This window comes from Hydractinia symbiolongicarpus, unplaced genomic scaffold, assembly GCF_029227915.1.
Source record: "Hydractinia symbiolongicarpus strain clone_291-10 unplaced genomic scaffold, HSymV2.1 HiC_scaffold_24, whole genome shotgun sequence".
In the NCBI taxonomy this organism is placed as follows: Eukaryota; Metazoa; Cnidaria; class Hydrozoa; order Anthoathecata; family Hydractiniidae; genus Hydractinia; species Hydractinia symbiolongicarpus.
Window position 1 is genome coordinate 1,302 of NW_026633883.1, and position 18,699 is coordinate 20,000.

The 18,699-nt window shown below is 30.4% G+C and overlaps 1 protein-coding gene across 7 annotated transcripts; it reads right to left on the reverse strand.

The window, feature by feature from the left end:
- Nucleotides 1-888: 888 nt before the first annotated feature.
- Nucleotides 889-17,407, reverse strand: LOC130629327 (uncharacterized). Of its 7 annotated transcripts, XM_057442485.1 has the most exons (24): nt 16,806-17,407; nt 16,460-16,542; nt 10,752-10,869; nt 10,515-10,665; nt 9,989-10,181; nt 9,742-9,795; nt 9,547-9,615; nt 9,383-9,460; nt 8,909-8,973; nt 8,778-8,802; nt 8,508-8,576; nt 8,286-8,336; nt 7,871-7,901; nt 7,445-7,491; nt 7,138-7,236; nt 6,638-6,673; nt 6,470-6,505; nt 4,598-6,230; nt 4,446-4,523; nt 4,124-4,261; nt 3,715-3,762; nt 3,424-3,531; nt 2,373-2,474; nt 889-2,298 (listed from the first exon to the last, which is right to left on the reverse strand). In XM_057442485.1, exons 2-24 carry the CDS (start codon nt 16,490-16,492, stop codon nt 2,165-2,167), a joined length of 3,396 nt encoding a protein of 1,131 aa, XP_057298468.1. In that variant the 5' UTR covers nt 16,493-16,542; nt 16,806-17,407; the 3' UTR covers nt 889-2,164. The 7 variants fall into 7 exon arrangements, with proteins under 7 accessions (XP_057298468.1, XP_057298471.1, XP_057298469.1 ...); XM_057442488.1 differs by lacking the exon at nt 4,446-4,523; XM_057442486.1 differs by having other exon boundaries at nt 16,460-17,407.
- Between the last annotated feature and the right edge of the window lie 1,292 nt (nt 17,408-18,699).

The following is an 18,699-nucleotide window of genomic DNA, read 5'->3' on the forward strand; positions in this document are numbered from 1 at the left end:
AAACCCTTACCCCCTATAACCTTTATTTTTGTATAAGGAGTATTCTTTTTGTCTGCGTATGCGCCCTGTATGCCTTTTTGCCTCTTAAAAAAAATTTGAAATTTTTGTGTCTACATAACGATTCCATATGATTTGTGTCTACTTTAAGAAAATTTTTACATTAGATCGACTAAATGTAGACAGATATATATTTTATATACATGAGCGTTAAACCCGATCATCTGATAATTATTAATATTGAACTGCAATATTGTCTTTTTAAAGACATTTGTCTCATTGTTGTAAGTGATATTTTTTATAATCTGTATGAAAACAAAAAAGAAGCACACGTTAGCAGCTGTCCAGTTCGGAGAAAAAATATAAAGGAAAAAACACAAATTATAGCATCCTTAACATGTATTTAAGAGTATGTGAATTTGTACCAAAAGTTTGGTTACAATTTAAGAACTAGCTTAATGAAGCAGCAAAATGCGTGGAAGTGGTTTATGTGGGTACAAAACCAACAAACAACGAATGCAACAATTGCGCTTTGTAAAGAGGATCTTAAGCAACATTAAGGGCATTAAAACTGTTGCTTTTGCATGTATTCGATCCGATACGTTTTTTACAGGGTTCACATACAGCTTTTAAACCAAATTTTTCCCTGACTTTTCATTGAATTCTATATTCTTTGCCCTGAGTCACTGAGTGGAAAGGCCATGATTTCCCAGCATACAATCAGTAAAAAAAACCCTTTCAAGACATTTTGTAGTTTGCAAACGAACACAACTTATACTGTTTTTGCTATGATGTAGTAACTACGGGTTATAAATTTTCCTTAAATTTTTTTAAGATTTTGAGGTTTTTAAGGCTGCTGGGTTTGTTTAAAAAGATACAAAACTAAGAGTGTCAAAATAAAAGTGTATTCCTGAAACTTCCAAACACATGACATGCGTAGTAATAGACTCCTTTGAACATAACAAAAATCAAAAAAGAAAGAAGAACACCTAAATCTATAATATGCGTTATTAAAAACAACAGAACAAGGGTAAAAATGAAAAAAAAGGGTAAACACATAAAATTCAGTATTTTCATACATTTTTATATGCAAACAAAAAAACAAAAAACGATTAATCATTTGCTGCTTCTTCGAATTTAAATAAACGAACCTGGATAACCAAGCAGTTATATCTTACTAATTCCACAGAAATTAACTTCCTTTTCCTTTTTCTCATTTGACACTAGTTATATAATGGGGCTGCGTAAGGAAGGACTGAGAAATCAAGAAACGTACGCTAAATGATAATCTGTTTAACGCCTTAAACCTTCCTAAATGTATCACCTTGTACGAACTATATCACGAATAAACGAGAAATAACTGTGTAAACAAGATACCTTCAGGGAATTAATTTTCGCGGGGACTTATTTTCGCAGAATTTTTTTTTACTAGAATTTGGCGGGAAAAAAGGGAATTTATTTTCACAAATTTAGTGTTGAAGAAAATTTCGCGGTAACTTATTTTTGCGAATTATGCAAATTTGGAAAAACAACTATTCCGGTGAGTTATTTCGAAACAACATACAGAAGAGAAAGGAAAATGTCCCAGAGAAAGTTATACATCATTGTCTTTTGTATCAGGCCGATTTGGAAATTTCCCAGATCAGGGATATTTAAACTTTTCGCGGCGACGTATTTTCGCGTTTTTGGAAAAACTCCGAAAAAACCGCGAAACTTAATACCCGCGAAAATTAATCCCCTTAAAAGATATACTTCACTTATGAGAGCCAGTTTTCTTATCACATACAGTTATGAAAACCACACAGTTCAAAATATTTTTCATGGGAGAGGGGGGAGAGTTGAATTAAATTATCGTTGATCATACATTTTGATTGTTAAAACATGATTGAAACCTGTATAGAAATTATCCTCGTGACTTTAACACTTTTTCTTGCCTTTCTCCCCGTCTAAGGGGTGACGGAGTGATGTGTTGTTTAGACTTGAATTTTTTAGAGTATACTCAAGAAAATTTGATGATGATAAAAGCTGTCACATTATTTATAAAAACATGTATAGTGTACATGTTTTTATAAATGTACTTTTGTAAACATAATAAATAATTATAAACATGTACTTTTATGGTAACGTAAAAATAATAAAAATAAAAGAAACCAAAGCTCTATCACAATTAAACAATGTTCATTTTCTTTTTTTTCGCTTCCGCTTGTCGTGCTATTTTTCCTCTTTCATTGTTAATTTTATTTCGAACAGTTCCAACAGTAATTCCTTCCTCGTTGGCGAATTTTTTCAGATCATCAGAGCCTACACATACACAAATATTAGATATTCAAAAACATGTTTTCATAATTAGTGCAAAACATACATGTCATACATACAAGGCCATCCATTTTTTTTATTTTTTATATGTCTTGCAAATTTTTTGTATAGTTTATCCTCTTGCTCTGACGACCATTGAATGTATTTTCTTTCTTGTTGACCTGTAAAAGAAAACATTACAAGATTAATTTATACACGAAAAGGGCATACAAATTTCAATGATTTCATTCTTATTTCGTCCTCCAATAGAAGAGAAGAAATTGTCGCGGAAGCAATTTTTGCGGATGGATGCTTTCAAAAATTGTATGAAATATGCGAAATAAAAAAGTTACGAATAGTCTCATTTAGTTGCAATTGAAAATCTTTAATCAGATTGTTGGAATCTCAACTTTGCGGATGTCCGCCCTTGTCTGGTAATTTGTGGAATTTTGGTTTGTGAAAACAAATTCGCAAACATTAATTCCGCCATCTTTATTATCATTTTCATTTCTTTATTTCAGTATTTCTTTAATGAATTTTTTTCCATATTTTAAAAAGGTTAATTATCTATATTATAATACCCGTTTACGTCTGTCTGTCTGTCTGTCACGCAAAATGGTAGCTTAGCTGCGCAATAGCGAGAAGCACGCAATGCGGTATAAAAAGGACGGGCGAACCCGTGGATTTTCCACGGGCTAACGACGAATAGCGAATTAATAATTATTAAGTATTATAGGGATTAAGATAATCTATTTCTTTTTATTAGTTTCTGTATATTTTCGGACTCCAATTTCAAGAATATGGAAATAAATATTGTGAAAACGGATACGATGATTTCGGATCTAAGCTGTCTGCGAGTTGTATCAAATAAACTTTCGTGTTCAAGTACAATAATTTCATTTATTTGACGCAAAATATTCCACTTTAGCAATATTTTCATTTTCGGCAATTACGCAGCAATTTTTAAGATATTATTCTTTTTAGCTGTTGTTTATCACCGGTAAGTACAATCAACTAATTTTTGCAATTTCATATACTATATATAGACAGACCAAGAAATTAAAAAATATGGTACTTTTTGATTTTTCTTAGTAAGGAGTTATACAGTATTGTTGATTAACAAAACCTCACCAGTGCATTTTACAGAATTCTCGAGTTCGCTATCTTCACTTGATTCAGACCATTCAGAAGGTTCATCATCGTTCACATTTGTAAAATGTTTGGATTCTTCAGATGTTTCTAAACCGTTAAAAACATTGTAACTTTATTGAAAAATCAGGAAAAAATTAGGGAAAATCAGAATATAAAGCATCACTTTGCAAACAACCAGTAACTTGTTTATAAAGAAGTTAAATGCTGACAAAAAACAAACAACACAGGATATCATTTTGAAAACACAAAATCATGGAAATCAAGACATACTTTGAGAAACGTTCTTTTCTTTTCTAAGTGCATACTTTCTCGTGGGTGCTAAAAGGAAAACGGCTTTCAGTCATTTTGCAATCAGGTATTGTAACAAAGTTAACTTACACAACAGAAATACTAAAAAAATTTACTATTTATACTGTCCTTCCCTAGTAACAAATATTATGTGTGATGTTTTATGACGTCACTATAAATCTGAGATCGTGTTTTCGCTATTGACCATCTAAGTCGAATAGGTTGGTTTTTCACGTAAATTTTGTTTACATAGGGGCTTTTATTCGAAGCCCTGTTCTGAAAACAAACATTTTATTTGCAACGTAAGGCTCTAATGATTCAAAAACGAAAATGTTTCCAATAATACATAATATTTTGTGAATAAAATCTTATTGTTACGCAATGAACTAACCGCAAGTTTTCTCTTTTTTAAATGTATCGTTTCGATGAGTTTGTCTTTTTTCTCCCACTTGTACACTTTTCTTCATTTTCTTTTTATTCGGTAATTTTACAGTGTTCGCTTTACTTGTGTCTTTTTCAGCATTTTCATCTACAAAATACATTTACAACGTAATTCAAGCCTGTATGTAGGTAATTACGAACAAGTTAGACCTGAATAGAATGAAGAGTCAAAAGAACTTACTTTGGAAGAATTTCAAAATTAAATTTCTTGTTTGACTGCTCACAAGGAAAAGAAGTATGCCAATATGAACAGCCATAATTCTAAGTTTTACCTCTAAATTTTTTTTCATTTTCTTCAACTAAGTTAGGACCCTTTTTCTCGAAGTTATTGTCATTCTTTATACTTTGCGCTATAAGAAGATATGCGTTTGTTTCACTTTTAAAAAATTGATACACAAGAATAGACTACAGAAAAACAGCTCACCATTATCAAGGACAGATAGATGTTTCCCAGTTGACAATAGTTGTCGATGAGCAGCTGGTGCTTGGTATATCGTTTTGTTAATTCTCTCACTGTGCCCAAAATGATCATAGGCCAAACTCATATCGGACTCTGATAGACCTAAACCAGCAATTAAGGTACTAAGGCGATGTCGGTTACTTGTACCACTAATTCTTTCTCTGTTGGCAATTGGAAGTTTTGCACAAACATTATCTAAGCTATGCCATCCAGAGCAATGATTATCAGAACCTTGGGTACTGGGAAATATGTATGAGTTTTCTTCAAGGACACCAGCATCTTTCCTTACTTGCTCGTTAGCCAACAACTTCATTGCAGCAACAGTATCTTTAGGAATAAAAACAGGAACTAAATGGTTGACTCCTTTTCCCGATTGAAATGTGATCTTTGTCCCACTGCTTAAGTTAGTTTCTTTTGCAATATCCTGTATCCGCTGTTTGTCTAACCATTCATCCTTTTCAGCTTCAATCCACTGCGTAACGGTTAGACGCGATGGTTCTCCACCTCTTCGGCCATTATACAGCACAAGACGAGTGCAAGCACAATCACGTAGTTCAACAAACGTATGTCTGTCCATGATGATAAATGGATCTGATGATAAGTGGCGTATCCTTTCAATCACATAATCTCGAATTAGTTGGACATCGCCTTCGTTTGGAAGTTGTGCAGGTTTTTTAGTTTTTACATTCCTTCTCATGTTTAAATCATACGTTGCGTCAGCGAATATTTCATCTTTGCGTAATTTCAGCAATACCAAAAAGTTTTTAATTTTTTCTGCATCAACATCATTATTTTTACCAAGGTAATAACCAATTAGTTTTTCGGCGGCGTCTTTCAACACGTAGTACAAGGCTGCCTTAAGTCCTGACTTTTGAACTTCCAAATCAGAATGAGTGTAGGATTCAATAGAATATTTCAGCACCTCAAAATTTTCCCTCAGAAACATGTCACCAGCATTGTTTTTGTCATTACAACAATCTCTTGGTACTTCCAACACCCTATCTTTAAATCTGGAATAAACATGTGCCAGACGACGCATGTCGCTTCGAACAGACCGTTCAACTTCCATCTTTTTGTTTAGTCTTCTTTTTATTTTGCCATAGAGGCGATGACCAACCATCAAAATAACGGGATCCGATTTGGCAAGAGTACCAACGGCATCGTCTCTGATGATGTTCAAAATTCTCTGCTTAAATTGATCATCCGATAGCTTCCATGACTCATCACTAGTACAATCCAGAGCAATTGTAACAGGAAATTGACAGGAGTTCTTTGAGCAGTCTGCCTTGTGCCTAGCTTTAAAGGTTTTGGCATAAAATCCTTTGCAGGTGGTGCACATAACAAGTGGGTCATCTGAATCGTTTTGCTTTTCACGCAACAAATTTCTACCGCCCTCCTCAATTTCTTTAACATTATGATTATATATGCCAATTTTTCGAAAGTTAGCGAAGGCTCTCAGTCTTTCTTTTCGAGGCATGTTCAAAGCATCCTTTACATCTGGATGATGCTTATGACATAAAGTGATGTGTCTATTTAATTTCGAATGCTTGATCTTTTTATCGCAAACAAAACAGGGTCTCAATGGTCTTGAGTTTATCTACGAATAAACATCACGCCTAAGCTACTTAACCGTTTATTCTTACAAAATGTTTAGCATCAGATTTATCAGATTTGTCGGAGACAAAGGGGTTCAAATAAGCAATTTAGGAAAGAAGCCAATATTACAAAAAGAAGCTCTTGAGCATCAGTTATTCTTGTTTCAGCAAAGAGTCTGGATTCAACTTTTAAATGCAGTGACTTAACGGCGTCAACGAAACACACAAAAAATAAAATTACCTGTTTGGCTTCTTTTTCCTCAGATTTTCCCACTTTCTAGTAAAAAAAGCAAAAGGTTATAAAAGTTAATATATCAAGTGCAAAACATAAGAATACATTTTTAGCATCCAGTGAAGTTATGGATTATCTTGTCAAGATCTTTTAAAATAAACAAAAAATAAACACTACCTCGTTGGCGCTTTTCTTTACAGATGTTTCTTTCTTCTAATAAAGATACAAATCAGGCTATAGGAAAGATGTCAATCGCAACATTATGTACATACATTATGTTCAATTCTTATTTGATTCGATTGCTACGGCATGTCATATCCTTCCAATGTCAAATGAAACGCCGCCTTTAGTTCGTTTGATGTAAATTCTAGGCCTTATTATAATATATAAAATAGAGTCGCTTTTTATAACTAGAACAAACTAATAGTTACACAACATCGGGTATTTTAGAAGGCTAAAGAGGTACATACTTAAAAATATGATTAATACTTTCGACATAAAATACCAATAAACCCTATAATTAGAAGGAACCTAACTTTAACTTTGGATTTTAAAGATTGCGTAAAAAAAGTCAGGGATTAAGAAAGAGAAATGACACTATGCGTAAAAAAATGATAACGTCAAAGATTGTAGTTATGCAAACCGAACATTCTCCTTATAGGACCACGGAACATTACCTCTATAGCAATACTGTTCTCCACTTTTCCTTCCTCGTCTGTATCAATGATTTCCATATCGTCTTCAACATTTAATCCGGAATCATTTTTCACAGAAATCTGAAAGAATCGGCATTAAACAATTTATTTTAGTAGGGTAATTTTATAGCATAACGTGTTATTTACCATAAATCTTCTTTAAATACTTATGATCAATTAAGATAAAAACCTTTTGATTTTTACGTATCCATTTACACTTTCCTCGTTTGCATAACAAAGTATTGTATGGAATTTCGGAATATCATACACTAAGCTGCTATCAAGTTACCTCACATATGGATGGACTGTCCGTAGTAAAATCAACCTCAAGATTGTCTAAAAAAATTAAACCTATTTGAAACCAAAATAACAAAGGACACTTTTTAGCCAATGGACCAATTAAAATAAATACTTAAAACAGACACAGTATGGCTTTTTTAAAACAGATAAAAACAGTTTATAAAATGGGACTTGATAAAGGTGAGCGGGTTAGTATTTACGAATAAAAGCGAGCAGGTTATGAGTTCTAAGTTACAACAACAGAGTCCTTTTTGGAAATCCAGTTATATATCATATGAGAACATGCTTTATTCAGAAGGATTTTTTGAAGGCCCAGAATTCGAATAACAACTTAAAATCATTGCACTAAATGCAAAAAGAATCAGTCACATTGGAGCTTAATAGAAAATTAATTTAATGTAGATGGCAGCTTTACCTTTATCAATACTTGTTTGCACACCTGAAGCCTATGAACAAGACAAATGTGACTTTTACTTTTAAGTTAAATTAAATTAAAGAAGGGAAGAGAATAAATTTAGTTAGCAGAATTTTTTCATGGCATACAATTAATATTTATGCTATCTTTATACTTCCTAGATTATGGCAAACAAGCGTCTAGAGACTTTCAATTTAAAAACGAACACGCGAGATTATAAACTTAGAGAATTGACCACTGAATTATAAAATAGCAGTTGTTTGGTATCTTTGACGGCAATAAACAAATCACTCAATCTATTTATGGCGTTATGATTTATAATGAAAAATGTTACACCATGAAAATTTTACAGCGTTCATTTTCACAATTTTAATGAATTAAAATTGTGGAAGTTGTTTTGAAGTTCCTATCATACCTTATACTGAACTGATAGTTTTCTAGTCTGTATCGGAGTTGAAACTGTGACCTAAGAGCATTTAAATTTATATAATTGATAGTAATTTTAAATGCAATTATGTCTAGGAAGCATGACATTCAACAAAGTATGTATTACAAAAGCCTATACCAGTCCGATTTCCTCATATGGACAAAGGTTTAGGTTTAATTTCTTGAATACGCAAAATTATAAATTACTTACAGACGAAATATGATTCAAAGTATCCAACTCTGAAATATCTTCTGCCTCTTCAGAATCTTCAACCATGGACTAAAAGGAGAACAAACATTTTTATTGTTATCAGCAATTATGCTAACACAAACAAATTATGATTTAAATTAATTTAACATTAGTGCCGTAATTTCTGTTATGTAAACCGTCAATGTAATCATAGAAATATATATGACCACAACAATAATAAAGCAAAACTAAAAAGTCCATGAATAGTGCACCAAACTCAAATAGGCTTACCATAAAGGGAAGTAAATTTATTAACCTAGTAAATAAAGACGTAAAGAATTTAAATAATATTAAACTTTATAACACCAAGACTCTCCATTGCCAGCACTGTGACATTAAGAAAAAAGAAACAAAAATTATACATGTTGCCACTTGATTTTAGTCCCTCATCTTCACTGTCTGAAAAATCTGGCACCATATTTTCCATCTTAAAAATAAAGAATGTTAAATTTAACAAGAACTAGTTTAAGATTTGGCACACTCAATTTACAACATTTTTTAAAAAAGTTTGTCTTATTCCTATGCTAGAACAGATTGTGTGCTATGTTTCATAAAGCTTGTATTTCTTAGCAGCCACTCTGAAAACGAGTCTTAGAAGCTTTGAATCAAAAATAACAATTTTAAAAGAACCAGGTATGTAAAGATTCAATTCTCTAATAAAAAAAATCATTTTTACTTGGCAGCCCATGGCTCAACTGGGATTTTGTACCTGGCCTTTAAAAAATAATAAGGTGATGCTTTTCCTTAAACAGCAAAATGTAGTAGCTTTACCACTTTACATACTTCAATTTACATTGAATTTTTTATAAAATTAGAAAATATAACAAGTTTATCACCTGAGTTGCCACCACATCATCAAGCAATTTTTTGAGAATATCTGTAATGATACCCACATTTTCGTCATTATCCTCCTTCTAAGAAGATATTATCAGTGTTCACATTTCAAAAAACAACATTCGTTTTGCTATATCAACTGTGTCTTATTTTTTATCACGTTTACCTTTTTTGCAATGACATCAGAGGTCAAGTTATTCTTGCCTTGGACCAAGGTCAAGTTCTTACTCAACACCTGAAACAACAAATATCATAGAAAAGGAAGATCCCAAGAAACTAGAAAATGGATAAAACATATTGCTAATGGACGACCTTATTATATGCACACTTACTATTTATTACATGTAATATAAAAACTTACTAGCCTATCTGAAACTAGGTCTTCTAAATTGAATGGTATATTATGTGTTGGATCCTACAAGAAACAAACAGTTTTATTTGACTGTTCTTTCATATATGTATATATCTTTTATCCTAGAAGTTTTTTTTAAAACATGTCCGAAAGCTGTGTTCAAAATAAAAGCTGTTTGACATACAACATACTTGCAGACAACAAGCTTAGGCATACTCAAAAGAGGAAAATATAAATTTTGTTAATTGTGTGCTACCTTTTGCCATTCTAGCCCTGAAATTCCATAATTGTATCGCAGTTCAGTTCCTAAAGGAATGTCATAGGAAGCAAACAAACATATGAATGCATTTCCACCCTCCTCGATCAATTTTGGATAACAATTCAAATATTTCCGATGACTTGAATGGTTCACATATTTTCCCAGCCTGGTCTCATTTGTAGCATCAACACTAAAAATTTAAAAAATATATTAAGACATAGAGAACTATAGAAGGGAACTGTTTGTAGTTTCGTTTTTATCTTTACCATAAGATGTTTTAAATCAAATTGCAAAAAATCCAAAACAGAAATTGTTTATGTCTATATGTAATTTGATGTAAAAGCTAAGTAGTCTTAACTTCCTGGTGCTACTTTGGTACGTCAAGCTTACATAAAACACATCTACACTCCAATTCCTAAATAAGACCTTCTATTTTCACCTTAGCTATTAGGTGAATGTGATCCAACTTCAAGTGCCTCCCCAAATGAAACTGAAAACAAAAGGCATTCTCAATTCGACATACCACTTTTTGTCCATAAAGAAAATAAATGATCCACAGGAAGTTGGATACTCTAGCTCTAATCTCTCTCCTTCCTTTCTTGTGAGAACTTTTCCAGGATATTGCAGGACAAACTGGTGATGTTTCAGGGGCAATGTTGTAAACACACCATATCCTACAAATATATGTTTACCACACATCTATTCTGTAATCATTAAGAAGTTAAGTTATAACAGTTATTCAAAAAAATAACAAATTTACCAATGTGATCATTAATCCATTTCTTTACAAATGATTTTGGATCAGTTCCCCTTTTACAATAATATAGTGCAGTTTGTCTTGGCGATTTAACATCATTAGCTCTACTTCTTTTCGTTCTCTAAAGAGAATTAAGTAATACAAGTGAGTCAGTAAAATAATGCCGAAATTATCATTTGAAATTGGACATATCAAAAACATAAATTTTAAAACTTAAAGTGGACATATACATGGATATTTCCTTTATACATATTTTTGAATAGTTGAAACTAATATGTCGAAATTGTCATCCTAAAGTGGACATATCAAAAACATAAATTTTAAAACTCAAAGTGGACATATACATAAACATTTCCTTTTTAAATATTTTTGAATAGTTGAAACTAATATGTCGAAATTATCATCCTAAAGTGGACATAACAAAAACATAAATTTTAAAACTCAAAGTGGAAATATACATACACATTTCTTTTTTAAATATTTTTGAATAGTTAAAATAATTTTATCTCAAAATTATCATGCTAAAGTGGACATGTCAAAAACATAAATTTTAAAACTCAAAGTGGAGATATACATAAACATTTCCTTTTTACATATTTTTGAATAGTTAAAACTAATATGTCAAAATTATCATCCTACAGTGGACATATCAAAAACATAAATTTTAAAACTCAAAGTGGACATATACATAAACATTTCCTTTTTACATATTTTTGAATAGTTAAAACTAATATGTCGAAATTATCATCCTAAAGTGGACATAACAAAAACATAAATTTTAAAACTCAAAGTGGACATATACATAGACATTTCCTTTTTAAATATTTTTGAATAGTTGAAACTAATATGTCGAAATTATCATCCTAAAGTGGACATAACAAAAACATAAATTTTAAAACTCAAAGTGGAAATATACATACACATTTCTTTTTTAAATATTTTTGAATAGTTAAAACTAGTCGAAATTTTTCTTTACATATTCTTGAATATTAAAAATAATTTTATCTCGAAATTATCATGCTAAAGTGGACATATCGAAAACATAAATTTTAAAACTTAAAGTGGACATATACATTTTCTTTTTACATATTTTAAATAGTTAAAACTAATATGTCGAAATTATCATCCTAAAGTGGACATGTCAAAAACATAAATTTTAAAACTCAAAGTGGACATATACATAAACATTTCCTTTTTACATATTTTTGAATAGTTAAAACTAATATGTCGAAATTATCATCCTAAAGTGGACATATCAAAAACATAAATTTTAAAACTCAAAGTGGAAATATACATACACATTTCTTTTTTAAATATTTTTGAATAGTTAAAACTAGTCGAAATTTTTCTTTACATATTCTTGAATATTTAAAATAATTTTATCTCGAAATTATCATGCTAAAGTGGACATATCGAAAACATAAATTTTAAAACTCAAAGTGGACATATACATAGACATTTCCTTTTTACATATTTTTGAATAGTTAAAACTAATATGTCGAAATTATCATCCTAAAGTGGACATATCAAAAACATAAATTTTAAAACTCAAAGTGGACATATACATAAACATTTCCTTTTTACATATTTTTGAATAGTTGAAACTAATATGTCGAAATTGTCATCCTAAAGTGGACATATCAAAAACATAAATTTTAAAACTCAAAGTGGACATATACATAAACATTTCCTTTTTACATATTTTTGAATAGTTAAAACTAATATGTCGAAATTATCATCCAAAGTGGACATATCAAAAACATAAATTTTAAAACTCAAAGTGGACATATACATAGACATTTCCTTTTTACATATTTTTGAATAGTTAAAACTAATATGTCGAAATTATCATCCAAAGTGGACATATCAAAAACATAAATTTTAAAACTCAAAGTGGACATATACATAAACATTTCCTTTTTACATATTTTTGAATAGTTAAAACTAATATGTCGAAATTATCATCCTAAAGTGGACATATCAAAAACATAAATTTTAAAACACAAAGTGGACATATACATAGACATTTCCTTTTTACATATTTTTGAATAGTTGAAACTAATATGTCGAAATTATCATCCTAAAGTGGACATGTCAAAAACATAAATTTTAAAACTCAAAGTGGAAATATACATAGACATTTCCTTTTTACATATTTTTGAATAGTTGAAACTAATATGTCGAAATTATCATCCTAAAGTGGACATATCAAAAACATAAATTTTAAAACTCAAAGTGGACATATACATAGACATTTCCTTTTTACATATTTTTGAATAGTTGAAACTAATATGTCGAAATTATCATCCAAAGTGGACATATCAAAAACATAAATTTTAAAACTCAAAGTGGACATATACATAGACATTTCTTTTTTAAATATTTTCGAATAGTTAAAACTAGTCGAAATTATCATCCTAAAGTGGACATGTCAAAAAAATAAATTTTAAAACTCAAAGTGGACATATACATAAACATTTCCTTTTTACATATTTTTGAATAGTTAAAACTAATATGTCGAAATTATCATCCAAAGTGGACATATCAAAAACATAAATTTTAAAACTCAAAGTGGACATATACATAAACATTTCCTTTTTACATATTTTTGAATAGTTAAAACTAATATGTCGAAATTATCATCCTAAAGTGGACATATCAAAAACATAAATTTTAAAACTCAAAGTGGACATATACATAGACATTTCCTTTTTACATATTTTTGAATAGTTAAAATAATTTTATCTCAAAATTATCATGCTAAAGTGGACATATCGAAAACATAAATTTTAAAACTCAAAGTGGACATATACATACACATTTCTTTTTTAAATATTTTCGAATAGTTAAAACTAGTCGAAATTATCATCCTAAAGTGGACATGTCAAAAAAATAAATTTTAAAACTCAAAGTGGACATATACATAAACATTTCCTTTTTACATATTTTTGAATAGTTAAAACTAATATGTCGAAATTATCATCCAAAGTGGACATATCAAAAACATAAATTTTAAAACTCAAAGTGGACATATACATAGACATTTCCTTTTTAAATATTTTTGAATAGTTGAAACTAATATGTCGAAATTATCATCCTAAAGTGGACATGTCAAAAAAATAAATTTTAAAACTTAAAGTGGACATATACATAGACATTTCCTTTACATATTCTTGAATATTTAAAATAATTTTATCTCAAAATTATCATCCTAAAGTGGACATACCAAATACATAAATTTTTAAACTTAAAGTGGACACATACATAGAAATTCCTTTACATATTCTTGAATATTTAAAATAATTTTATCTCGAAATTATCATGCTAAAGTGGACATATCAAAAACATAAATTTTAAAACTTAAGGTGGACATATACATTTTCTTTTTACATATTTGAAATAGTTAAAACTAATATGTCGACATTTTCATCCTAAAGTGGACATATCAAAAACATAAGTTTTAAAACTCAAAGTGGACATATACATAAACGTTTCCTTTATACATATTCTTGAACTAATATGTCCCAATTATCATCCTAACATGGACATATCAAAAACATAAATTTTAAAACTCAAAGTGGACATTCATATTTCTTTTTAGATATTCTTAAAGAAAGTTAAATTTATATGCCAAAACTATATATTAAAGTAGATATGTCAAAGTCATAACTCGTAAAACTTAAAATGACCATATACATAGGCATCTCTTTTGATATTACATGTCTTTTTTGATAAGAAAATGAGCCTCAACAACCTTAAAATCTTAGGAAAGTTTTAAGAAAATCCCCGTCCTCCACGTGTCAAGATGCAATTTTTTAGACCACTTACAGTTACCAAATCACCACAGTTTCAAAAAAATACAATCAAGTTTCTTTCTTTTAGTCAAATATACATCCTAATAAAGTTTTATCCTAAAAGTAACAAAATAAATCTTTTTTTTATTAAAAATGTCTTCAATAAAATACATAAATAAAAGCATTCAACTAGTTCAATTTGGGAAAGTCAAAATAAGGGTACGTCTCAGTAAACGGTCACCACTCACACACCACAAAAGTCATCTCTGGCGTACCACAAGGAAGTGCGCTTGGACCGCTCATCTTCCTGATCTTTCTGTAAAGGACGCATCTCTCTCAAGCTTTGCAGATGATACAAGACTTACAATGAAGGTTAGCTCTGAAAGTGACATTGAAAATGTGCAAGCAGACCTAAACTTAGTCTACGAATGGAGCAAACAAAACAACAAAGAAAAAAGTGACTGACGTCCGTCGTCCACAACTTCAAAAGTTAACATAAGTAACATAAGTAATGATAAACATCATAAAGTGCACACATTGTAAAAGTTGAGTCAGTGGACACGCAGACATTTCTCTTACATATCCCTAAAAATTTTAGAACTGTTATGTCGAAATTATCATTGTAAAACTCAAAGTGAACATATATATGCATAAATATTTCGTTTATATGTTCTTGAATACTTAAAACTTATGTATTGAAAATATCATCCTAAAGTGGACATATCAAAAATATAAATATTAAAAATCAAGGTGGACACATATATAGAGATTTCCTTTACATATCCTTAAATACTTAAAACTAATATGTTGAAATTTTCATCCCAAATGCGAGTCAACAATTACAACTTCACACACAACAATCTGGAAAATGTGCCTTGAAACAAGCAAAATTCCACCCATTTTTAAAACTGCTACCATCACCCCACAGCACAAAGGTGTCAATGCTCAACATAAAGCATGAGATAATTGGAAAACAACAACATGGGTAGCAAGTTTTCATATTCGAAGCATGTACATTTGTAAATATACTGGCATATAAAAGTACTTATTTCACTTAACAGAAATAATTTTACACCCAATTAAGAAAAAAATAAATTTACTTTTCGTTTTGAATGTATAGTTGTGACATGTTTATCACTTTGCACAAGATTAGAAAGTCGTACATTTGAATCTAATAGCTATATAATAGCCTCATTTGAATGTGAATCTTACGGGATGGTTTGCACTCACTCGCACTCACTTACTAAGCATGAATAATATATAAGCATTTAATTTCTGATTAAATTTAAAGTATATATATATATATATATATACCTGAGTTCATGTTAAAAAAATCAGAGGCAAAGAAGGGTATATAATTACTTGGTCTGTAGAATAAAAAGAGGGTGCCGATAAGAACCATCAAAAACAGTTCTTTTAAGAACTTCGCTACCACATAGTAAGTTTATTTTAATTTTTATAGTTTTTATGAATCATATCAGTGTCTGTTTCCTTTTGTTTTTCGGGCATTGTTCGGGCCTATGCGGGTTTTTTCGGGCGAATACCGAATTTCTTACAAAACGCCGAACTAGCCGGAAAACGCCCGCACTTTTTACGGCGTATGCGGCTTATCGGCACCCTCGTAGAATAAAACACTACTAACATGTTTTCAATTAAGTCATGCAAAACTGAAAATTCAATCCTGTTGATTAGTGGCCACCAAAAAGTTTTGTATCCTAGATGTAAAGCTCCGGATATCATGTCATATATAGCTATTCTGTGTTGCCTGGTGAAAGAGAAAGTTACCAAGAAAAATGAAATCACAGAATTAAAATGTTCAGGTGACACACAGCAGTTTCCTAAAGAGCTTTCACTAAGTGGCAAGAATTAGAAATGCTGAACACATAGTCCAACAACAAAATTTAAATTCCTACTTACAGTATTGTATTGAACTTGAGCTACCTTGGCCATTTTTTTAACAAAATGGATAGCTTAAATCCACTCTCAGTGCTCACACAACCCTAAAACATAGGAAATATAGCAATATATATCCATCTAAAGGTAGCCAGATACTTAGCTAAAGCTTAGCCACTTATATATTTTTTTGATTTTTCGATAACTAACATTGGTGGCTACTTGTTTGACTACATAAATAGAAACGTACATTAGCTAGCTAACCACTCTTTTCTGGCTAGTTAGCAAAGTAGCTGAGCGAAACTTGGCAATCAGATAAATTATATTACTTGTTTCTGCACATTGAGGTGAAATATAACATAGGGTTTACCTCATCTACTTTATTCACATAAACAAGGCAGAGAAATTCCATAAAAACAAAATAATTAACACTTTATCGTTCCCACAGGACAATCCACATGATAAACAAAGGTGCCATTATGGATGTACGGCATGCCGGCTGGTGAGAATATGTGCTGAAAATTTTCGCGGTATTTTTGCAGGCCAAACCAATAAAATTGCAATATATCTTTTATACCGACATAATTTTGCATAAAAACAATATAATTAGGAGCCTCCTTTGTGTTACAGACCACGTCATCAAAACGACCGAGATATAGCCTCCCGCTGCTTCAGAATTGCAAGATATATATCGTGTCCACCTAATGTACGAAAATTACAAAAGAGAGATATATACCCCAAATCCAATATGCCTATTTTTTAATAATTGCGCTGCGTAAAAATATGCATACAGTACCTTAATTAGTACTCTGTTAGGCCCTTAAGAATGACAATTAGATGTCATTATGACTGCGTTAACAAAAGAGGGTTAGAAATTAGCGCAAACGTTACGTGGACACGAAAAATGTCCACATTACGATCGTGTCCACTTTACGATAGTTTTTTTTGCTTTAGTTGTCCACATTAGGGCGATTTAGCAATATATATATATATATATATATATATATATATATATATATATATATATATATATATATATATATATATATATATATATATATATATATATATATATATATATATATATATATATATATATATATATATATATATATATATATATATATATATATATATATATATATATATATATATATATATATATATATATATATATATATATATATATATATATATATACATGTTTCATCTTCAGAAGAATTCTCTTCAAGCTCAAGTTCAATATCAATTTCCTCATCTTTGTCTATGTTAAGAAGTTCCAAAGGAATTTGGTCTAAATTAATTTCAATATCCTTGTAAAAGTTATTATTTGCTTTAAGATAGAGCAAAGCACTTCCAAATTTTTCAGGTCCTTTGAAGGAAAGCTTTTTCTTCAGCTTCACTAAAATTACACCTGAAGAATTACTGCTTCGGGGTAATGATTCACATTGCTATGGAAATGTTACATATTGCACCCGCTATTTTAGGCATTTGACCTTTGGACATGATGGCAATTTTTTTGAATAGCAAACGTTTTGAGATCAATGCAACTTCTAACTTATTGAAAGAGCAAATTTCCTCTGGTATAAGAGAAACACCTAATTTGTTGAAAGCTGCTTGGGCCGGAACTTTATTTTTTTTTTAAATGTGAAGAACAAGTTAGGCAAATGTATTGCTTTCCATTGGTGCGAGGCGTACCAGTTGAAACAACAACACTTGCAAAATCATCTTCGAAATTACATATTTTGAAGCACTTGACAGATCTTTTATACAATAACCTGTGACACACTACACATACATATTTTGGTCCCTGGCTTAATTTTTTTATAAATGAATCAACACTTTTTTTCATCAAATTTTGTTCATTCATACCACTGCCAGAGTTTGTTGGCGCTGAGCTTTGGTTTGCAGTGTTAACTTTCATAGACTGCTTCATATTGCCTTCAGATATTTCAGTTTTGACTTTAACGGTACATGTTTTTTTCCGTGTTGTTTTAAATGATGGCAATTGGCTTTCAGACTTATGCTTTCTCAATGCGGTGTACCTCTCCACAGATGTAAATTTCTCATAAGAAACTTGTATATTATGGATGTCATACTGTGTTTCAAATTCTGCATTTCCATAATAAACATAAGTTATATAATTTGTTAAATAATAAATCATCTAGATTTGCAAATTTCAAAATTATGGCACTTCCATCAGCCGCTGGTAAGCCCATGTCATCAAGACTATGTGAATCAACAAGATATAACATGTTACATTT

Excerpts from the sequence above, each read along its gene's own strand:
- LOC130629327 (XM_057442485.1), bottom strand. The coding sequence starts at position 16,492 with ATGGCCAAGGTAGCTCAAGTTCAATACAATACT. Across the intron at positions 6,506-6,637 it reads TAAAGAAAAGCGCCAACGAG|AAAGTGGGAAAATCTGAGGA; the intron begins GTAGTGTTTATT and ends TTTTTTTACTAG. Across the intron at positions 3,763-4,123 it reads TAAAAAAGAGAAAACTTGCG|CACCCACGAGAAAGTATGCA; the intron begins GTTAGTTCATTG and ends TTTTCCTTTTAG.